The sequence below is a fragment of the Artemia sp. Qi Xiang Cuo genome, chromosome 10, assembly GCF_049724085.1.
Source record: "Artemia sp. Qi Xiang Cuo chromosome 10, ASM4972408v1, whole genome shotgun sequence".
In the NCBI taxonomy this organism is placed as follows: domain Eukaryota; kingdom Metazoa; phylum Arthropoda; class Branchiopoda; order Anostraca; family Artemiidae; genus Artemia; species Artemia sp. Qi Xiang Cuo.
The window spans coordinates 39,318,954-39,343,952 of record NC_142803.1 but is presented as its reverse complement, the minus strand read 5'-3'; the positions used below and the strand labels follow the sequence as shown (position 1 = coordinate 39,343,952).

Below are 24,999 nucleotides of genomic sequence, written 5' to 3'. Positions count from 1 at the left end.
GGTTTGAAAATGGTTTATATTTGAGCTGCCTAATAAATAAGGTTTGAACTGTTATAAATAAGTATATTTGGAATATATTTCTCTTGAACAACCTATTTATATACTAGTGATATGTGTTTAACCATTTTTTAATAACTTAACTAGTTTTGATGACTTCTTTGTGTGGTTAGAAAAATGAAATACCTTTGGGGCCCCTTTAAGGGGTCAAGATGCAGTTAGCCCTAGAAGTAATTATTGAATTATGAAAGAGAATAAAAAAGGCATCAAATGACGTTTTCACTTTCATATTAGCTAAATTAAAAGGCCTACTGCAAATTTACCAACTTCAATTATTATTTCTCTTAAAAAAATCTGCTGTCTTTTTGAAGAATAAAAAAAAAATGCTATTTTGCTTACTGGTTTAGGCCACAGGGTATAAGTGTTTCACCAGTCCTGGTGATACGAAGACATGTTAAGAAAACAATACTTACTTCATAATATGCATAATAACCCTAGCTAACATATTTCCCAGGGGGAGAACCTTTATCCTCACTTCTTTCCCTGTTGTACAATTCTCTTTAACAAAATTGTGAAAAATAAACAGATTTCACTGCATTTATCCATTTTCAAATATACTATTTATAAAAGTTAAACACTGTCACTGCTCTCTACCAAGAAGATATAAATAGGCTTATATTGATAAGTTTAGGTTAGGTTAGCTAGATGGATATTGGGCGTTTTTTTCAAACCGATTTTCAAGACTTGGAGAATTGACATAAATATTGAAAAATTTGATAAAAAAACTGGAAAAACATAGAAAATAGTGTGGATAAAGGTTCTCCCTTGGGAAAATATGTCAAATAGGATTATTATGCATATCATGAAGTAAGAATTGTTTTCTTAATGTCTCCTTATGACCAGGACTGTTCATAAACTTATACTAGCCAAAGTACACACAACCCCAGTTCCTGTCTCTGAATTTGTTTTTTGGTTAAGCTGCAGATTAGCTTCCCCTGATAAAAAGATCTTATTTTGGTAAAATTCTGGTTTAGCTACATTTTGCTATCTTGGAAAGGAATTAGGTTGGGAAAATAAAACTTTTCCCTCTAGAGGGTGGTGATAGAAAAGCTGAAATGTCGAAGGTTAGTAGCTTAAAACAGCCATAGGCTGCTACAATGCAGCAGCATTTGTGTTTCTTTTGTTGATTACATTAATGCAAAACTTATGTCACAGCTTAAGAATACATGTGACTGCCTGGCTGCCAATCAAGATGATTCTCCCAGAACATCTAGTTGTGCTTTTAGCAATTCTAGTGATCAGTGAGTATCAAGCATGCTCTTGGGTATGCAATTGGTCAGCAGTCATGCAAAAAAAAATATCAGAAAGCACCAAAAATAAAAGTGAAGAACAAATAACTGTGCTATTAGAAGAAAACGACTCTGGGAATAAGAACAAATCAAAAATGAAAGGGAAGAACATAAATGCTATCCAAATGATAGCATTTGGAGATACTATTCTTGTGGCATATATGTAAAATGTGAAAAAAAAGAAAAAAAGGCATATGACCTAGGTCACAAGATTATACTCCATATGATTATCTAATTTTGTTCCTATACCTGAGACAATTTATTCAGTTTATTTGCTTCCACTATCTGAATTGTGTTCTATATGTTAACATATTAAACAAAGTTGAAGAGAAACAAAGAAATAAAGTAAAAATAATAGGCATGTCAAATGCACAAGGATCTGTCCACAAGTATTCACCACGTATTTCAACACATATCAAATTCGGTTCCAATTAACGTCAAAAACGGGTAACTTTTTTGTTCTGTCAAATTTGTAGGTGAAAGCAGTCCAATTTCAGAAAATTGGAGACTTCCAATCAAACAGTAAGATTCCTAGATGTTTTTCTTACATATTGAAACCCTTTTCGAACCATAAGTCTTTAAGCTAGGCCTTCCAGAGTAGAAAAAGTGTTTTTTTACAAAAAATGTCAAATCATTGGTACCTTTATCCTTCTGGACAAACCCAAGATTTACACCTATAATTTTAACAAAATGGATTTTATAATGAAATAGTAAGTTTGAAACCAATGTTTGAACCCTTTTTATACCAATATCATTGACGGAAATTATCATTTTCAAGGGTTTTAAAAAGGCTTAAAACTGAATTTGTGAGAAAAGAGATTGTTATATTCAGAAAGAGCATAAAAATGACACCTAGTTGTATGTTCATTTTATTTGTAGGTCAATAATATGAACTGCTCAATATTTACCCTAATCTTTATCCTACAGCAAAATAACCATAATATTTGACTAAGCCTATTTTTCATTTCACTTTGAGGTTATAAAATGTTAGAGTAAATTTGGAGATGTTTCCATATAATGAGATTTGAATTAGTTGAATATACCACTTGAGGCCTTTTTTGTGTGTCCTTTCTGAATGTAATAGTGGTTTTGGGCCTATTAAAAAATTCAATATGGGTTTGTTCTTGAGTTTACACAGCGTAAACTTGAGTGAGTGGCACATAATACACAAGTACCAAAATTTTTTCCCCCTATGGAAATAAAAAAAAAACTCAAATAAAATTCTCAAATTTGAAAAGCCTTATTGTCCATGGGGGGGTATTTACCAGGAAGTATTTTCTGCAGGAGAATTCCATGGGGGGTATTTTCCAGGGGAGGGGGGTAGATGCCTAAACCCTTTTCGGCTATAGCCTAGAGAAGAGCTAAAACCATCGATTCCTACTTCATATTATGCAGGATAATTATAGTTAACACATTTTGACTGCAGGCCTGCTATAATTTAACCCCACCACCTCCTAATTCGGAAAATATAATATATAGCCCAAATTATATATTTACAATGTGTTTTCAGGTTCTTGGTTTTGCCACAGTCAATTTAAATAATGTGTTCATAGGTTAGAACAAAAGTGATGCTAATGCTTCAAAAATAACAATTATGAAACAATTTAAAAATTGTCTATTCAATTGGAGCATTATGAATATTCGCGATTGGATTGTATAACTTTAATAAAATGGAGATATAATCAAATAGTAGGCTTTTAACCAATGTTTAAAAGTTTTTATAGGCAGAAATAAGAGAAAAGGTATCACTTCTATGCATCAATAAATTGCTTAACACTGAATTGTAATGTAGCCTCAAATGTATATTATATTCAAAAAGAGCAGAAAGAAAGACATGAATTTGTATATTCATCCAATTTATAGCTTAGTACTGTAATGGAAATATCTAATAATAAAGTTTAACTATAACAGCGCTTAAGAAAGAGAGATGCTACGACAAAAAGAGAGACAGGTATTAACCTACAGTCTACAATTGAGGGTATTGAGGAGGAAACATCTTAAAAAAGCAATTATCAAGTCAAAATATACAGAAAAATCCTAGCTAACATATTTTAAAGGGTCTTCAACTATATTTTACCCCTAACTCTCCCCTGAGATGTAAATATGTTGTCCAAATTATAGGCCTATATTTCCCATGCATTTTGCCATGTGTCACTCTTGTTTTTTAACCATTGACCCCTTCAATGGAATCAATGCTAGATTGACTAAATGTTCATTGGCTTTGTTTGCCAGTTTCTTAGTTTTTTTTGTTTTTTTTTAATTTTTGCTTGTGTGGTTTTTTTATGACTGAAATTTGATTGTGGACAGTAGAAATTTGAATTTGCAAATTAGGTTGGAGAAAGATAGGTGTAAAGCATAGGGAAAGCATCTTCAAAATGTATTAACTATGTTTTTTCTGTATATTATGAAATGGGAATTATTTCTTATCTTATCTGAATAGCTGAATAGCCAAAATCAAGTTATATTTTTAGATTGGTAATTTTATGGTGTATTTGTGTTTTCAAAATTTTATCCCTAGCCCTGTTCTAATCGTCTCAGAATGCCCTAGGCTATACAACTTTTTCTTCTTTCTTTTTAATTATTCAAGATTTCAGATTTTAAAAAGAAATAATTATATTACCTTAACTTCATGTCATCCCTAATGTTTTGGGATATTTATTCTCTAAATTTCTTAATGCATAAGGCATTTTTTTTATCATTAGTGTACTACAACACAGAATGGCTGTACAGAAATTGAATGCTTGTCAAAGAATAATGATGCCTTATTTTGTTTATATTGTATAATTTTTTTTTTTATCAACTAGACTTCTTTCCTGTATTCATTATGAAAATCCCATTTGGATACAGAAATGTCTTTGTTTTATATAATAATTAAAAGAACTTTCCAAAAAAGAATTTTTTTAAAGAAAAGTAAAGGTTGTTTTAAATTTAAAATCAGAAAAAAAGAAACCTACAATAACTAAAACTCAAAACAACCAGAAATGACTGTTAAAGAATAAATGAAACCGAAAACGAACAGAAATTAAATGAACAATCATAGCAAAGGAACATATAACAGGTACTAACATAAATGAATCAATGAATATTGAAACAAGAAAAGCTTAAATTGAATTTGCAAATCAAGCTTAAAACACACATTATATTTTTCTATTGAGTTATCAATAAAACCCAAAACGAACAGAAATTAAATAAACAAGCATAGCAAAAAAATACACAATAAGTACTAATATAAATAAATCTTAAAACGAGTGAAACTTAAATTGAATATGCAAATCAAGCTTGAAACAAACAAAAATCACTAAAAACAAGAGTTTGGGCTTTACCTCTTTCTTTCACTGTGAAAGTCTAAAACCTACTGCGTCATTGGTGCTTTACTGAAAACTATATGTGTCTTGAACAGTCTTGGATAGTACAAATAAAAGCAAACTAGATACTTGATATATTAATTGTTGAAAGATCATCAGCTAAAGATTTTATTTCCCTGTAGTTTTTACTTGCATTTTCAATGCTATAATAACTGGAAAAAAATATTTGTAATATAACTAATATTACTTGTTTTCAGTGTAAAATAATATAACTATAATATTCAGTATAATATAATATAATTCGTTTTCAGTAGAGCAACAATGATGCAGTAGGCTTTAGACTTTTACATTGAGAGGAGACAAAACCCTAACTCTTGTTTGTAGCTATTTTTGTTCATTTCAAGTTTGATTTGTATATTCAGTTTAAGTTTCACTCGTTTTAAGATTTATTAATTCATTTATATTAGTACTTAGTGTATGTTTGCTTACTATTATTGTCTATTTAATTACTGGTTGGTTTTGGTTTCATTTATACTTCAATAGCAAAATATTTTGTTTGTTTTATGCTTGATTTGCATATTTAGTTTAAGCTTTACTTGTTTTAAGATGTATTTATTTATTAATATTATTACTCTTTGTATGTTTTTCTGTTATTATTGCTTATTTATTTTTTTTTGTTTGGACAACACGTGTCCCTGGGCTCTGAGGGGGGAAGGGGTGTTATCCCTGCAGTTTTGTTATATAATCTTTGGTCTGTTTTGAACAAAATGGCTACATAAAAATTTTGTTGGACACATTTTGGGAAAAGGGTTTTGTGTGTATGTGGGAAGATAGGAGAGCTACTTGCCATCAGATCACTTTTGACTATTAAAAAGAGAACTAAAACTTGGAATTTTTAGTCATTTGAGTCCCCTCCAAAGTTTATTTTGACTACCTCTTCCTTAAAAACCTTATATGTCCTGGGGCATAAGTTACAAGCACTCCCCTGGGATCTGGAGGGGTGGGGGAATGTTGACACCAAAGTTTTTGTTATCTGATCATTGGACTATTTCAATGAAAATGGCTATTTCAAATTGATTGGATGCATTTGAGGAAACGACGGTATGGGATAGGGGTAGATGCCTTCTAATCGCTTTTGACATTTTAAAAGGTAACTAAAATTTTCAATTTCCTATCAAATGAGCTTATATGTTTAATCAAATGAAGTTTATATGACCACCCCTTCAATAAAAACCTCATATGCCCCTGGGGAATAACTTACAACACTAGCCCCTGGGCTCTGGGGGGTTAACCTTGGTCTATAGTTTTTGTTATTTGATGTTTGAACTATTTATAGCAATGTAAAATGTCATGGGGAGGGGGCTAGTTGCCCTCCAATCTCTTTTGACTCTTAAAAAGTGAACTAGAACTTTCAATTTTTGAATAATTTTTGTTATCTAATGTTTTAACTATTTATAGCAAAATAGCTATCTAAAAATTTTTATCGAATGGGTGTAGGAACAAAAGGCCGTGGGGAAGGGGGCTAATTACCCTGAAACTACTTTTGACTCTTAAAAAGGGCACTATAAATTCCGATTTCCTATCGAATGAGCCCTCCCCAATGTTTATACGACCATTCTTTCCATATGAAAGAGCCTTGGGAAAAAATTAAATAAATCTTAGAACATTTTGGCCTTACAATTGGTGGGGGTGGGGAGGCTATTTGCCAGAAGATCACTTTTGAGTCTGAAAAAGGGAACTAGAACTTCTAATTTCTAATCATTTGAGTCCTCTCCAAAGTTTATACTGCCATCTTATCCATGAAAACCCCATATACCCTCAGGGCATATGTTACAACCCTTCCCCCAGGCTCTGGGGGGTTGTGTTGACCCTATAATTTTTGTAATCTCATCGTTGGACTGTTTCAAACAGAAATGGCTATCACAAAGTTTTGATTGGATGCATTTGAGGTAAAGAGAGTGTGTGCAGGGGGGGGGGTGTAGATACCCTCCAATCAATTTTTATGACTTAAAAAGATAACTAGAACTTTCAATTTCCAATCAATTGAGCCACCTCTGAAGTTTATATAACCACCCCCTACATAAAGCCTTATATGGCCCCAACATATAACAAAACTTGCCCCTGGGTTCTGGGAGGTTGTGTCGACCCCAGAGTTTTGTTATTTGATCCTTAAACTATTTTGGACAAAATGGCTTTCTTAAGTTTTGATCAGATGCATTTGGGGAAAAAAGGACCTTCAGGGGGGGGGGCTAGTTGCCCTCTGATCACATTTGATTCATAAAAATGGCACTAGAAAATCTGATTTACAATCGAATGAGGCCCCTACAAAGTTTTTACAACCATCCTTTCCATAAAAACCTTATTAGCCTCCAGGGTATAATTTACAACACTTGGGGGCTTTTTTATTCCTCGAACTTTGTTATATGGTCTTTGGTCTATTTTGAACAATTATTTAAAAAAAAACTTTTTCCACAAAATAAGTTTTTCAAACAAAAGTAAAGAACTCCATTAAACAAAAAATGAGCAAAAATAAATTCAAATAATCTGCGAAGCGTGAAACTACCACAAATCAGCATCGATAAGTTAATCAAACTCAAAATGAACAGAAATTACAATAAATAACCGAGTCAAACTTAAAACGAGCCGATATTAACATAAGTTGGGCTCAAAACCCCCATGCCTTCCCAAGGCCAGAACATAATTTGCACTTTACTGAAAAAATATAAATGTTCTTACTTTTATAACTTTAATAAATCAAATAATATTAACATTTTGATTACTAACTATCAGTAAATGTATAATAATCTGACAATGCACATTCATTTGTATTTTTTTTTAGTAAAGTGCAAGTTATGTTCTGACCTTGGGAAGGCATGGGGATCTTGAGCCCAACTTATGTTAATTCAATTCAATTTTATTCGAATAAAAACATAACACAAACATTAATAACAATAAAGATCCTAGAAGATAACTTGTTAAGGACCAAGAGAAAAACAAATTAAAGTAACACTGAAAGAAAAAAAAAATATAGAAGAATAAAACATGGCTAATTAGAGCAAATTTGTTAAAAATGGAAATATTAAATTATACTATCAAGTTTTGTTACATTTTTATACAACTTGCAGAAACTTGTGGGTAGCTGCCACAAGTTTGCCACGAGCAGATATTTCTAATATCTGCTCGTTATGGGTTTGACTCGGTTATTTATTTTAAATTCTGCTCGTTTTGATTTTCATCTATTTATTGATACTGATTTGCGGTAGTTTCACACTTCGTAGAATATTAGATTTTATTTTTGGTAATTTTTTGACTGATAAAGTTCTTTGCTTTTCTTTCAAAACCTTATTTTGTGGAAAAAGTTTTTTTTAATTAATATTTGTTTGTTTTGTTTTGACGTAGGCTTTTTAGGGGAAAAGAAATTAGTGCCTCGAATCTTTTTGTTTTTTTAAGACTGTATAACTTGTCCTGCTATTTGTATGCTGGAGAAAAATTTTTAGCAATTTTTAACAACATACAGCCTTTTTAAAATCTGGACACAAACACTAGTGTTTAATTTTGTTTCATACCTCCTCTAGTTGACCAGAAATGGAAAACTCGATACCATTCGCAACAAAAATCTGCTCCCTTTCTTTTATAGCTTGGATACACTTACGCTATTTTGACTTAGTTAAATTTTAAGAGTAGAAGTAGCCCCGGAAGTTTGAACGTAATACCCTCAGTCGTTCTTGGGATACTGCTGAGATGCCTTATTGGGGATTAGCATTAACACAGTGCATTTTGATTTAATCTTAAGGTAACATTTAGTTTTTAAAAATAAAGGCAATTGCACGGGTGGGCGTGGGAGGGGAATTAGTTGCCCTCCAATCACTTTCGACTACTAAAAAGGGCATCAGCCCTTTCTGTTTTCAATCAAATGAGCCTTTTTCGAAGTTCCTACGACAACTCCTTTGATACGAAGTGCCTTGGTTTTAACAACAACAAAATCATACATTATACCCACATTGATCTTTACTATAAAAGTTTCAAGCCTTCCAATCACTTTCAACTATTAAGAAGGGCACTAGGCCTGTCGATTTCCAATCGAATGAGCCCTTTTTGAGTTTCTACGACAACGCTTTCTATAAACTCCTTATATGTCCCCAGGTTATAAATTGCAGCCCTTACCGTAAGGGCTGTGAATGTGGTTGTCATCCTCTAGGACATAATTTCCAGAACTTTCAACTACGTTAAACAAAATGGCTCTCTCAAAACTTTGATTGGATGTGTTTGGGGAAATGGCGGGCGTGAAAGGGGTGTTAATCGTTATCCCATCACTTTCAACTATTAAAAAAGGCACTAACCCTTTCAATTTCCAATCAAATGAGCCCTTTTGAAGTTTTACAACAAAGATTTCAATAAAAATCTTATACGCCCCCAAGGCATAACTTACAACCCCTGCCTGAGGGCTGGGGGGGGTGTCACCCTTAAATACCTAATTTCCAGAACTTTCTACTACGTTGAACACAATGGCTATCTGAAAATTTTAATTGGATGTGTTTAGGGGAATGGTGCGCTTGAGAGGGTGGTTACTTACCCTAATATCACTTTCGACTATCAAAAAGGGCACTAGCCCTCTCAATTCCCAATTGAATGAACTTCTTTTTTAGTTTTTACAACAACTCTAACTATAAAAACCTTATATGCCCCAAGGGCATCACTTACAACCTTTGTCGTGGGGGCTCTGGGGGGTTTGTCATCCTTAAATACATAATTTCCAGAACTTTCAACTACGTTGAACAAAATGATTATCTCTAAAATTTGATTGAATGTGTTTAGGGAAATGGTGGACGTGGGAGGGGGGTCCATTACTTTCCACTCACTTTCAACTATTAAAAAGGGCAATTTTGATTTCAAAACAAATGAGCCCTTTTTGAAATTTCTACAACAACTTTCTATATAAACATTATATGCCCCCAGGGCATAACTTACAACCCTTGCACTGATAACTCTGAGGGGGTTGTCATCCTAAAAGACCTAACTTCCAGTACTTTTGACTACGTTGAACAAAATGGATATCTCAAAATTATGATTGGATGCGTTTGGGGAAATGGTGGGCTTGAGAGGGGGGTTAGTAATCACTTTCGACTATTAAAAGGGCACTAGTCCTTGTGGACTAGTGGGCTTGAGAGGGGGGTTAGTTGCCCTCAAATCACTTTCAACTCTTAAAGAGGGCGCTAGCCCTTTGAATTTCCAGTATAAAGAGCTCTTTTTCAAGTTTTTACGACAAAGATTTTAATAAAAACTTATATGCCCCCAGGGCATAACTTATAACCCCTGCCCTGAAGACTGTGGGGGAGTGTCCTGCTCAAAGGTATAATTTCCTGAACTTTAAACTGCGTGAAACAATTTGGCTATCTAAAAATTTTGATTGGATGTGTATGGGGAAAAGGTGTGCGTGAGAGGGGGGTTAGTTGCCCTCACATAACTTTCAACTATTAAAAAGGGCACTAGCCCTTTAAATTTGCAATCGAATGAGCCCTTTTATCAAGTTTCTATGAAAAAGATTTCAATAAAAACCTTATATGCCCCCAGGGCATAACTTATAACTCTTGCCCTGAAGACTGGGGGGGAGGGTCCTGCTAAAAGGTATAATTTCCTGCATTTTAAATTGCTTGGAAAAAATGGCTATCTCAAAATTTTAATTGGATATGTTTGGGGAAATGGTGGGTGTCGAAGGGGTGTTAGTTGCCTTCCAATAACTTTTGACTATTAAAAAGGGCAGTAGCCATTTTAATTTCCCATCGAATGAGTCATTTTTGAAGTTTCTACGACAACACGTTCTATAAAAACCTTATATGCCCCCAGGGCATAAATTACAACCCTTGCCCTGAGGGCTGTGGGGGAGTGTCCTCTGCAAAAACAAAATTTCTATCTGGAAATCAACTACGCTGAACAAAATAGCTATTTAAAAATTTTGATTGGATGTGTTTGGGGAAAAGGTGGGCGTGAGAGGGGGTTAGTTGCTCTCAAATCACTTTTGATTATTAAAAAGGGCACTAGACCTTTGAATTTCCAATCGAATGAGCCCTTTTTGGAGTTTCTACGACAAAGATTCAAATAAAACTTATATGCCCCCAAGGTATAACTTATAAACCTTGCCGTGAAGACTGTGGGGGAAGTGTCCTGCTCAAATGTATAATTTCCTGAACTTTAAACTGTGTGGAACAAAATGGCTATCGCAAAATTTTGATTGGATGTGTTTGGGGAAATGGTGAACGTGGAAGGGGTGTTATTTGCCTTCCAGTTACTTTCGATTGTTAAAAAGGGCAGTAGCCATTTCTTTTTCCAATCGAATGAGCTCTTTGGAGTTTCTACGTCATTTTTTAAAAACCTTATATGCCCCCAGGGCATAACTTACAACCCTTGCCCTGATGTCTGTGGAGGGGTTGTCATCCTCAAATACATAATTTCTAGAAATTAAAACTACGTTCAATAAAATGGCTGTCTCAAAATTTTCTCAATTTCCAATCACTTTCGACTATTTAAAAAGTGCACTAGCCCTTTGAATTTCCAATCGAATGAGCCTTTTTTGAAGTTTCTACGACAACGCCTTCTATAAAAACCTTATATGCCCCCAGGGCATAACTTACAACCCTTGCCCTGAAGGCTGTAGGGGAGTGTCCTTCTCAAAAATATAATTTCTATCGGGAAACCAACTACGCTTAACAAAATGGCTATCTCAAAATTTTGATTGGATGTGTTTCGGGAAATGATGGGCCTGGAAGGCGTGTTAGTTGCCTTCCAATCACTTTCGACTATTAAAAAAGGCCCAAGCCACTCCAATTTCCAATTGAATGAGCCCTTTTCGAAGTTTTTACGACAACTTCATCGATACGAAGTGCCCTGCTCTAAAGGAAAAAATAATAAATAATACATTGTGCCGACATTGTTCTTATATGCCCTCAGGGTATAACTTAAAAGCCTTGCCCCGAGGGTTGTGGGGGAGTGTCCTCCTAAAAAAACATATTTTCTATTTGGAAATCAACTACGCTGAACAAAATTGTTATCTCAAAATTTTAATTGGATGTGTTTGGGGAAATGATGGTTGTGGGGGGGGGGGGCACATTGATTTTTACTATAAAAATTTCAAGTCTTCCAATCACTTTCAACTATTAAAAAGGGCACTAGCCATTCCAATTGAACGAGCCCTTTTCGAAGTTTCTACGAAAAGTCCTTCAATACGAAGTGCCTGGGTATGAAAAAAACAAACACATTGTGCTAAAATCGTTCTTTACTTAGGCAGTTCTATTGCGCTGCCTATGAAATAGCTATATAAAAACCTATCAGACGTATTTGAGAAAAAGAGGGTTAGGTGGGGATCACTTTTGATTCTTAAATAAAGAATTAAAACTTTCAATTTCTATATCATACGAGTCCCCTCCAAAGCTTATACAACCAACTCTCCCATAAAAAACTTATATGCCCAGGGGCGTAAGGTACAACCCTTCCCCCAGGCTCTTGTGGGGGGGTATGTTGAACCAGAAGTTTTTATTATTTGATTGTTGGACTATTTCAAACAAACTGGCTATCTCAAGATTTTTATTGGATGCATTTGGTGAAAGGAGATTGTAAGGGGAGGGGAGTAGGCGCCTTCTGATCACTTTTGACTCAAAAAGGTAGCCAGAACTTTAAATTTCCAATCAAATGAGCCACCTCTGAAGTTTATATAACCACCCCTTAAATAAAAACCTTGTTTGCCCCCCAGGGCATAAATTAAACCCTTGCCCCTGGGTTCTGGGGGGTTGTGTTGACCCTACGGTTTTGTTATCTGATGTTAGAACTATTTTTTAACAAAATTGTTATTTGATACATTTTTTAGGAAAAAGGGCATGGGGGAGGGGGACTAGTTGCCATTGAATCACTTTTGAGTCTTAAAATAACACTAGAACTTTCGATTTTCAATCAAATGAGCCCCCACCGAAATTTATACGACCAGTCCTTCTTTATGAAGTGCCTCTGGAAAAAAATAGCCTAAATATTAAAACATTGGAGCCTAACGGCCTTTACTATAATCATTCTGACAAACATTGTTGCCTATTTTTGTATGCTCTGCAGTTGGTTTTGCAACTATATATAATTGCTTATATAAACAATATATATATATATATATATATATATATATATATATATATATATATATATATATATATATATATATATATATATATATATACATATATACATATATACATATATATATATATATATATATATATATATATATATATATATATATATATATATATATATATATATATATATATATATATATATATATATATATATATATATATATATATATATATATATATATATATATATATATATATATATATATATATATATATTGCTTAAACAAGCAATAACTCTGTATTTATGTGTGTGGGCCTATATTTTTTTAAATGGTTTCCTTTTTTTAAAGAATTTGCAGTCTTGGATTTTCTGGCCTGAAAGAAGGATCTCAATAGATCACAAGTTTAAGAAAGTTGGTTAAGAGCTTTAATTTGAAAAAAAAAATCATGATTAGTGTCATATTTATATACATCAGTAGTGTAATGATGTCTTGCACTACAGCCGTTTTGAAAGGTTTCAGTATATGTGTATGCAATTGAATTTCAAAAACATGGTCTACCTCATATGCCTTTGCTATTAAACACGAGTCCTTGTGATCTAATCCATAATGCAGTCGAAATTCATGATCTGATTTTGGCTGGACTTGGAAACACTGAAAATCCTTTACCAAGATAATTAGTCTTTAAGGGGATGATTCATAATCCGTGTCGGTAGTTAAATCCCAATTTTTTTTTTTAGGGCAACTTATTTTGATTCATCTTGCTTTTTCCTTCTTTTTAATGTTCTTCTACCTCATTCAGTTGCTGTTGTTCTTACCGTTGTGAACTTAATACGTTCTCTATTCTCTTATAAAGATAAAATATTAAAGTTTGTCAATTTCCACAGTGTGAACTTTTTGTGACCTGGAGGATATCATTTGGTCAAGAAATATTTCTATGTATCTGACTAAATTTGTGAAACATGGACACAACTAACCTCTCTGATTGTGCTGTTGTTAAGCAAGGTAATTTGTTATTGATAATTGATTCATACAATAATTCAATTTATTGATTTACTTTTTTTAAATAATTCTTTTTATAAATTCTGAAATGTTTCTTTCAGAGAGAAAAAAAATGAATTATGTTGAATTAACCATTTGATGGAGTCAGCAGAGTTTAATAATTATTTGTTTTTACCTTTATGTAAAATAAGAAATAGGCCTAATAAAAAAAATTATTTTTTCTAAAGACCCAATATTTTACCCCCAACAAAAGAAATTCAATTTTCCAGGTAGGCCAGAAGACTATCTACTAAAAAAAAAAGAATATTACTTCCAAAACCACGATAAAGCTAGTAAGCTGGAGAAAAAAGAATCCCCCCCCCCCTAGTCTGGTCCCTTTTCCCTTATGTGACCAGAAATAGGTATATGAACACTAACAAGATACAGTAAGTTGCTAGTTGAACCTTTTTTACTCTGAAAGTGCCTTTACCATAACTTTTAAAGACCTTTCTAGGCGGTGTGGGATTTCCATCATCTCCTTGGCAAACACAATGCCTAGGGAAAAGAATAACCAGACAGAAGTACAAAGAAGATCCTAAACAAGACTTAATTTTTTACAGAAGGACAGGTTTTCAGATTGTTGCATTGATTTTTTTTTTATCCCAATCCGTTGATGCTGCTGCTACCTAACTTAACTGACATCAAACAGTTTGTGATAACAAACTGTAAGTAAGAAGTGATGCAGGTTTTTTTGAACCAAAATTCAAAAAAACAGAATTTTGACACCGATAGATATATAAAAAGAATCGGCTTATTATAGTTATTCCAAGTACATAAGTTTCATTAAGTTTAGTGTTACATATCAAGGGCTACAAGTCTGAGAAAATTTGCCTGATTTTTTAAAAATGGGAAACAACTCCTAAAAGTCGAAGAGTCGTAATGAAAATCACACCGTCAGATTCAGCGTATCAGAGAATTTTATTTCAGAGGTTTAACCTCCTATCTGCAAAAATCTGGAATTTTCTATTTTTACTGGAAGAAAGACCAAGGATGCGTGTTTATTTGTTTTTCAATTTTTGTTTGTTTGTTTTTCCCAGGAGTGATTGTATCGACCTAGTGGTCCGAGAATATCGGGAAAGGGTGCATTCGAACGGAAATTAAAAGCTTTTGTGCTCTTTTTAAGCAGCAAAAGATTGGAGGGCAACTGGGTCCCCATCCTCTTTTTCCCAAAATTGTCTGATCAAAATCTTGAGATAGCCACTTTGCTCATCATTGTTGAAAGGCCCAATGACTTTGCTTTCGGATATAACATGCCCCCTTCCCCACAGCCATATGGGAAAGGTCTTAAGTTATAAAAATGTGCCCATTGTTTACACATAGCATCTGTTATTTAGAAGTATGTATACATTTTCGGGTGGGGAGGGGGCAAATTTTCCGCCGAAGGGTTTTCCACCGGGGTGTAATTTTCTATGGGGAGGGAAGTTTCCTGGGAGTGAACTTGTCAGGAGAAACTTTACACTGGGGGAATTTGTCAAAGTTCCTATACAAAATTCTTTTTATATGTATTGCTCTCCCTTTTCAGTTTCAGTTTAACGCGTTTAGTTGTCAAGGGTAATTGTCCAGGGTAAATTTTCACCGAGATTGAATTGTCTAGAGCAAATTTCCACGGGAGGGGGATTTCTCTATGGAGGTGGAGCATATTATCTGGTATTATTTAAAAAACGATCAGAAATGAAGTAAAAGAAAAACAAGTTTTTTCGACTGAAAGTAAGGGGCAACATTAAAACGATCAGAAATTATCACATATTTGGAAGGGATAACCCCCTCCTCAACACCTCGCTCTTCACGCTAAAGGTTGAGTTTTGTCCCAATTCTTTGAGAACGATCCCTGAAACATAAGGGTCGATTAATTAGAACAACAAGAAGCTTTTTTAGAAGAACAATAAGTACTAATAAAACTTTAGCGTAAAAAGTGAGGCGTTGAGGAGGGAACAACCCCCTTCATATACGTAATAATTCATAATCGTTTTAAATTTTAATGTTGCTGCTTACTTTCTGCTGAAAAAACTTGTTTTTTTGTTTAATTGCTTAAATGAATGATCTGCTTATATCGCTGAAACAGTCTTGTTGGTTTCAGCCTTTAATAATTATTCTACTTTATATTTTTATGTCTATTCAGATGATTCAGTATTTAATGTTCATGTCTTATGTCTCTTTAGTACAATGTGCTTACCCCTTATGGAGTAGAATCTTTCAGGTCATCAATATAGCATTTCTTCAATATCTTACAAGTAGCTTGGAAACTATTGAAACTTTCATTACTATGTTGAAACTCTCTGGTGAAGAAACAAAGGAAGAGGATAGGTTCATGTAGATGCCCAGTGTATTATCTAGGTCATTAAAAATACTTTATTTAGCCGACTGCCAAGTTGCCAAAATAGTGTATCTGAAATATTTTGGGGACATGTTGAGATATCAAGTTAAAACTTTCTGGGAGTTTTCGGAGCACAGCTCAATATTGAACTTTGGAAGAGATGGATAACATTAAAACATAGGATGTCATGTGCATCCAGGTTATCAAAATACAAAAGTTTTAATATTTGTCTCATTACAGTTCATAAATCAGAAAAGTTTAAAGGTCGGAGTGGATTTTTCAGGTTGCAGAGAAGAAGAAAAAGGGAAAGGACATGCGAAGTTTTATTTCTATTGTTAGGAGCTGGGGGAAGAAAATTCTAAAATTATTTTTTTGTCTGATCCACCTGAATAGTTTGTACTTTAAGCCTAAATTTGAATTAGAATTTATTCTAGTATAGGCTTTGTATTGATGCAAAGCATTTTAGCTTAAAGATTTAGAGACATTATCAATTTTAGCAAACAACAAAATCAGTCAATAAAAACAGAAACAAATAAAAAATTAAAAAGGTAATTATTTTATAGACAGTTAGATCCATATTGAAACCACAGGAAGCAGAACTAAAGTCAAATGCAGAAATACAACTTTGGCTCTGAAGTTGAAAGTCAAAGTAATGTTTAAAAAAGCAAACGGGAGGGTGGAGCAAATGGATTTCAAGTTATGTGTTGTAGGGCGTTGGCAATTTTTGTCTCTGATGCACATACAAATGTTTGTACCATAGGAGTCTATAGGCCTCGTAATCTCGACCCAGTTAAATAATGAGGCTCATCAACGGTCTATCTGCTATTTCTTGGGAACAAATTGCAGTTCTCACCAGATATAAATTGGAGGCTCAGCAGATATAACCATGGAAGCCAAAATGCAAAAATAGTAAATTATCCTCAATGTGCTACCTTAGTATCAATTTTGTTTCATAAGACAGCATAGAAAGTCATCCTTTAGTTGATTTTGATAAATTCCACCCATCCATGTGGTTTCAATCCATATTGAAACCACAGAAAAGCAGAACTAAAGTCATATACAGAAATACAACTTTGGTTCTGAAGTTGAAAGTGAAAATATTGTTTAAAAAAGCAAACGGGAGGGTGGATCAAATGGATTTCAAGTTCTGTGTTGTAGGGCGTTGGCAATTTTTGTCTCTCATGCGCTTACAAATGTTTGTACCATAGGAGTCTATAGGCCTCGTAATCTCGACGCAGTTAAATAATGAGGCTCATCAACGGTCTATCTGCTATTTCTTGGGAACAAATTGCAGTTCTCACCAGATATAAATTGGAGGCTCAGCAGATATAACCATGGAAGCAAAAATACAAAAATAGTAAATTATCCTCAATATGCTACCTTAGCATCAATTTTGTTTCATAAGACAGCATAGAAAGTCATCCTTTAGTTGATTTTGATAAATTCCACCCATCCATGTGGTTTCAATCCATACTGAAACCACAGAAAAGCAGAACTAAAGTCATATACAGAAATACAACTTTGGTTCTGAAGTTGAAAGTGAAAATATTGTTTAAAAAAGCAAACGGGAGGGTGGAGCAAATGGATTTCAAGTTATGTCTTGTAGGGCGTTGGCAATTTTTGTCTCTGATACACTTACAAATGTTTGTACCATAGGATCCCATGGGCCTCGTAATATCGACGCACTTAAATAATGAGGCTCATCAACGTTCTATCTGCTATTTCTTGGGAACAAATTGCAGTTCTCACCAGATATAAATTGGAGGCTCAGCAGATATAACCATGGAAGCCAAAATACAAAAATAGTAAATTATCCTCAATGTGCTTTTTTAAACAATATTTTCACTTTCAACTTCAGAACCAAAGTTGTATTTCTGTATATGACTTTAGTTCTTCACAACATCCATGTGGTTTCAATCCATATTGAAACCACAGAAAAGCAGAACTAAAGTCATATACAGAAATACAACTTTGGTTCTGAAGTTGAAAGTGAAAATATTGTTTAAAAAAGCAAACGGGAGGGTGGATCAAATGGATTTCAAGTTATGTGTTGTAGGGCGTTGGCAATTTTTGTCTCTCATGCGCTTACAAATGTTTGTACCATAGGAGTCTATAGGCCTAGTAATCTCGACGCAGTTAAATAATGAGGCTCATCAACGGTCTATCTGCTATTTCTTGGGAACAAATTGCAGTTCTCACCAGATATAAATTGGAGGCTCAGCAGATATAACCATGGAAGCAAAAATACAAAAATAGTAAATTATCCTCAATATGCTACCTTAGCATCAATTTTGTTTCATAAGACAGCATAGAAAGTCATCCTTTAGTTGATTTTGATAAATTCCACCCATCCATGTGGTTTCAATCCATACTGAAACCACAGAAAAGCAGAACTAAAGTCATATACAGAAATACAACTTTGGTTCTGAAGTTGAAAGTGAAAATATTGTTTAAAAAAGCAAACGGGAGGGTGGAGCAAATGGATTTCAAGTTATGTCTTGTAGGGCGTTGGCAATTTTTGTCTCTGACACACTTACAAATGTTTGTACCATAGGATCCCATGGGCCTCGTAATCTCGATGCAGTTAAATAATGAGGCTCATCAACGTTCTATCTGCTATTTCTTGGGAACAAATTGCAGTTCTCACCAGATATAAATTGGAGGCTCAGCAGATATAACCATGGAAGCCAAAATACAAAAATAGTAAATTATCCTCAATGTGCTACCTTAGCATCAATTTTGTTTCATAAGACAGCATAGAAAGTCATCCTTTAGTTGATTTTGATAAATTCCACCCATCCATGTGGTTTCAATCAATACTGAAACCACAGAAAAGCAGAACTAAAGTCATATACAGAAATACAACTTTGGTTCTGAAGTTGAAAGTGAAAATATTGTTTAAAAAAGCAAACGGGAGGATGGAGCAAATGGATTTCAAGTTATGTGTTGTAGGGCGTTGGCAATTTTTGTCTCTGACACACTTACAAATGTTTGTACCATAGGATCCCATGGGCCTCGTAATCTCGATGCAGTTAAATAATGAGGCTCATCAACGTTCTATCTGCTATTTCTTGGGAACAAATTGCAGTTCTCACCAGATATAAATTGGAGGCTCAGCAGATATAACCATGGAAGCCAAAATACAAAAATAGTAAATTATCCTCAATGTGCTACCTTAGCATCAATTTTGTTTCATAAGACAGCATAGAAAGTCATCCTTTAGTTGATTTTGATAAATTCCACCCATCCATGTGGTTTCAATCCATATTGAAACCACAGAAAAGCAGAACTAAAGTCATATACAGAAATACAACTTTGGTTCTGAAGTTGAAAGTGAAAATATTGTTTAAAAAAGCAAACGGGAGGATGGAGCAAATGGATTTCAAGTTATGTGTTGTAGGGCGTTGGCAATTTTTGTCTCTGACACACTTACAAATGTTTGTACCATAGGATCCCATGGGCCTCGTAATCTCGATGCAGTTAAATAATGAGGCTCATCAACGTTCTATCTGCTATTTCTTGGGAACAAATTGCAGTTCTCACCAGATATAAATTGGAGGCTCAGCAGATATGACCTTGGAAGCCAAAATACAAAAATAGTAAATTATCCTCAATGTGCTACCTTAGCATCAATTTTGTTTCATAAGACAGCATAGAAAGTCATCCTTTAGTTGATTTTGATAAATTCCACCCATCCATGTGGTTTCAATCCATACTGAAACCACAGAAAAGCAGAACTAAAGTCATATACAGAAATACAACTTTGGTTCTGAAGTTGAAAGTGAAAATATTGTTTAAAAAAGCAAACGGGAGGATGGAGCAAATGGATTTCAAGTTATGTGTTGTAGGGCGTTGGCAATTTTTGTCTCTGACACACTTACAAATGTTTGTACCATAGGATCCCATGGGCCTCGTAATCTCGATGCAGTTAAATAATGAGGCTCATCAACGTTCTATCTGCTATTTCTTGGGAACAAATTGCAGTTCTCACCAGATATAAATTGGAGGCTCAGCAGATATGACCTTGGAAGCCAAAATACAAAAATAGTAAATTATCCTCAATGTGCTACCTTAGCATCAATTTTGTTTCATAAGACAGCATAGAAAGTCATCCTTTAGTTGATTTTGATAAATTCCACCCATCCATGTGGTTTCAATCCATATTGAAACCACAGAAAAGCAGAACTAAAGTCATATACAGAAATACAACTTTGGTTCTGAAGTTGAAAGTGAAAATATTGTTTAAAAAAGCAAACGGGAGGATGGAGCAAATGGATTTCAAGTTATGTGTTGTAGGGCGTTGGCAATTTTTGTCTCTGACACACTTACAAATGTTTGTACCATAGGATCCCATGGGCCTCGTAATCTCGATGCAGTTAAATAATGAGGCTCATCAACGTTCTATCTGCTATTTCTTGGGAACAAATTGCAGTTCTCACCAGATATAAATTGGAGGCTCAGCAGATATAACCATGGAAGCAAAAATACAAAAATAGTAAATTATCCTCAATATGCTACCTTAGCATCAATTTTGTTTCATAAGACAGCATAGAAAGTCATCCTTTAGTTGATTTTGATAAATTCCACCCATCCATGTGGTTTCAATCCATATTGAAACCACAGAAAAGCAGAACTAAAGTCATATACAGAAATACAACTTTGGTTCTGAAGTTGAAAGTGAAAATATTGTTTAAAAAAGCAAACGGGAGGATGGAGCAAATGGATTTCAAGTTATGTGTTGTAGGGCGTTGGCAATTTTTGTCTCTGACACACTTACAAATGTTTGTACCATAGGATCCCATGGGCCTCGTAATCTCGATGCAGTTAAATAATGAGGCTCATCAACGTTCTATCTGCTATTTCTTGGGAACAAATTGCAGTTCTCACCAGCTATAAATTGGAGGCTCAGCAGATATAAACATGGAAGCCAAAATACAAAAATAGTAAATTATCCTCAATGTGCTACCTTAGCATCAATTTTGTTTCATAAGACAGCATAGAAAGTCATCCTTTAGTTGATTTTGATAAATTCCACCCATCCATGTGGTTTCAATCCATATTGAAACCACAGAAAAGCAGAACTAAAGTCATATACAGAAATACAACTTTGGTTCTGAAAATGAAAATGAAAATTTTGTTCAAAAAAGCAAACGGGAGGGTGGAGCAAATGGATTTCAAGTTATGTGTTGTAGGGCGTTGGCAATTTTTGTCTCTGATACACTTACAAATGTTTGTACCATAGGATCCCATGGGCCTTGTAATCTCGACGCAGTTATCAGTCATCAACGTTCTATCTGCTATTTCTTGGGAACAAATTGTAGTTCTCACCAGATATAAATTGGAGGCTCAGCAGATATAAACATGGAAGCCAAAATACAAAATAGTAAATTATCCTTAATATGCTACCTTGGCACCAATTTTGTTGCATAAGACAGCACAGAAAGTCATCCTTTAGTTGATTTTGATAAATTCCACCCATCCCCACACCCTTAACCTCCAACCTGTTTTTGTGTGGCACTATGCAGCATTGCTTTTCCAATGGAAAAGTAGCCCATTATAATACGAAGTCAGAAGAGGAAATGGTAGCAACTTTAGAGGGAAAACAACCCTCATTGTAGGGACTAAAGGATGAAAATCAGAATCATATGGGCCTAGAGTGGAAGAGACCATGTTCAGTTACGTTAGTCCCAGATAGGTCAGAACTGTAGTAAGTTTCTAATTTTAATATTGTAATGAATGGAAGAAAATAAATCCTTTCGTACTTGAGGAAAATAATTGGTAAAAAAAATCAATAGTTTTTCCACTAAATTAGTAAATTCCACAACCCTGGTAACATATGTCACCTAGATCAATCTTTGTTTTTCTTTATTTTAAACTACAAATCTATTCTTACCTATTAGATGACTAAATAGTTCGTCGGCTGGAAGTGGGATTGGCGTTTTAGGCACTTCTTAGAGAAATCAAGTTATCAGTGCCATCTTGTGTGAAATTTTTTACTCTTTCTGAATCTGGACTCTGTTTTAGCGTATCGCATTCCCATGCAATGATTTGAGTCGAAACCGTTTTGACGTAACTTGCATTATTTTCATTCTGTTGGAAGCGTAATTGACGTATCAGTTATGCGCTTTTAACAGAGGACTTTTTGACGTACCTGTGCATTTGCCTGTACTTTTTAGAAGAAAAGATATTGAAAGTTTTTGGTATAGTTTAAGACGTGGGAAGAGGCGTGTGAATCATGTCAAAAGACGAATTCAAAAGACATGATACGCATTCATGCTGTCAGGGTAAGACATCTTCAAATTCTCTACAGAGATGACAACTGACATTGCAGGTCGTTGAAATATATTATGATTAGCTTTGGAAATGAAGTATAAACTTCATAGTACAATTTAAAAAATCAAAGGAGGAAGGCATAGCAAGGAGACTACTGACTTTCAGCTTGGCTGAGGATAAGGTCTCCTCAATCAATCAATTTTGTCTGTAATCCAACAAAAAATTTTCCACTGAGAGCATTTACTTGACTGATGGGCCTTCCCAATTTGTTATGAGGTCAATCAAAAGACATTATGTAATGCCATTCTATCAAAATTCTGTATATGCAACATCTTGGGAATGGCTTGAGGTAATAACAGATATTTAACTGTAACTTAGAGATGACAAAAAAATAAGTTAGATGATTCTGAGTGTATCCCAGTAAGCAAAATCTGATATTCCTCAAAAACTCTTTAAAATAACAGGCATGTGGTGAGTAGGAAGAAAAAGAAAGAAAATCAAACGGATGGGCCTATATCTCTCTTGTGCAACAAGGCGGCCTCAGTGTTGAGAAAGAAAGAAATTGTATTATTATAATTTTGAAAATGAAGAAATTTATAATACAAAATTAAAATAATACACATGTATTATTTTAAAATACAAAGAGATTGTTCTATAACAACACAGAAGTAAATTTCTTCTTTTTTTCAAGCTAGATTTAGACTCTATTTTTATGACTTTCTATTTGGATGATGTAGTTGTATTGCTTTTCACTTCATCCAAACACTTCTTCCCTGTTTGTCACTCTATCTACTTCAGTTGCTTTTTAAAGATAGACGTGTCACACCTTATTCCATTTTGCCTTTGGTGTTGTATTTTATTTTGGAACAGAATAATCCGAAGTTTTTCAATACTATCACCTGGAGCTGCAAACTCGGCTTTTGGCCTCTCATGCAAGTCGTGTAAGACCCCAGATCATGCAAAGGATTTTAACCAATATGATTGCAAGACCATAGTGGTCCTGCAATCCTTTCAAAATCCCATTTCCATCTTCAACTTTTTATGAAAAGCACCCTCATTCAATTCTATCAAAACAGAAACTTATAATACCTTTCAGTAGTAAGACAAAAAACAAGTCCCTCATTCTTCCAGTGGATCCTGGTCCTCTCTTCAGTGACATTTTAGTTGATTCATGAGTATATTGCATCTGGATTAAAGCGGAAATATACTATAAAATTGGTTTTTTAAGCTTTTTTACATTAAAGTACTGTATAGAGACATTTTTTCACGAAAGTAGCTGGCTTTATTTTGTTATTTTAATTATCCTTATGTTTTCTTCAGAAGTTGGAGATACATATTCAAATGACAGTGAAGAATTTTTTGGAAGTATAAAACAAATTTTATCACCTAAACATGATGATGATCTTCTGGAGGTTTTACTTAGCATACCTCAACAGCTAGACCCTTCTGATTCTGATCCTTTTAAACTGGATTTGCATATTAGCCGGAATGAAGGTATGTTTTTAAAAGCTTGGGACTTTTGTTTTCTTCTCAAAGGATATATAAGGGTATCACACAATTTCTAAGTTGAAATAAAAACAGATTTCTTTACTGTAGGGGAGGTCCTCCTATGGTATATATGCCAAACATAGTGCATTCTCTGATTCCATGTTTCAATAATTCCATCATTTTTGACTTCACAGATTGTTTCTTCCAATATATATATATATATATATATATATATATATATATATATATATATATATATATATATATATATATATATATATATATATATATATATTTGTTTTTTGGTGATATTATATAACCGATTATGTTCAAACTTGTAAGCTTAATCCCGTAGCGGGTTGATTTTATCAAACAAAAAAACAAACTAATTAAAAAAATTTCAAGTATTTTTCCAGTTTGAATTAAAATATTATAATTATTGCTCAGGCACCGTAAATATTTTTGCAATTTACATAATAACCTTAGTGATTGTGGACTAAATTAAAAAAAATTCAACCTTTTTTCATTTCTTAAAAAGACATAGCTTTTTCTTCTTTTTTTATAAAAACTTTTTGTTTTTCTTTTTTAAGGGTTTTGAATGGCTATAATCCCTTGTTAAAATATATACAAATATTTTTGCAATTACCAGTGTTTTGCTTTTTACGCATTTTAATGTCTTTTCTTACTGAAGTCTATTCAAAGATATTTGGTTATTTCATTAAGTCCAATTTTTAATAACGATTTCTACCAAGCTTCAAACTTTTAGTTTTCTTTTTGAGGTTTTTGAATTGTTGTAATCCCTTGTCATATATGAAATGTTTTCGCAATCACCAGTTTTTTGCTCTTTAAGTATTTAATGTAAACTTTTTCATGCATGAAAATCTTCAGTTTTTCCACATAAGTGTGACAAATTTAAAAACATCACTGCAATACATATGTATTTAAAAATGATGTCACTCGCATAAGTACTTCTTTCCGAAATTAGGGCTTTTAGCGAATTTTCTGAATTTACTGACCAAATCGTTTTTGGAATATACCAGGATATCAATTTTCCCGAAAAAATATAGAGCAGTTTTTGAGTAAAAAACCATACATACATGCACAATTATTGCTCACATGCAA

The 24,999-nt window shown here is 33.7% G+C and overlaps 1 protein-coding gene across 1 annotated transcript in view; it reads left to right on the top strand.

Moving 5' to 3' along the window:
* The first annotated feature begins 888 nt into the window (after window positions 1–888).
* The window catches only part of LOC148947747 (uncharacterized), a 73,476-nt gene continuing 49,365 nt past the window's right edge, over window positions 889–24,999 (top strand). The window contains exons 1-3 of the mRNA XM_089095418.1: window positions 889–1,868; window positions 13,649–13,766; window positions 23,710–23,883. Of these exons, the coding sequence (XP_088951544.1) occupies window positions 13,724–13,766; window positions 23,710–23,883 (217 nt within the window). The 5' untranslated portion in view covers window positions 889–1,868; window positions 13,649–13,723. The remainder of the gene's footprint in view (window positions 1,869–13,648; window positions 13,767–23,709; window positions 23,884–24,999) is intronic.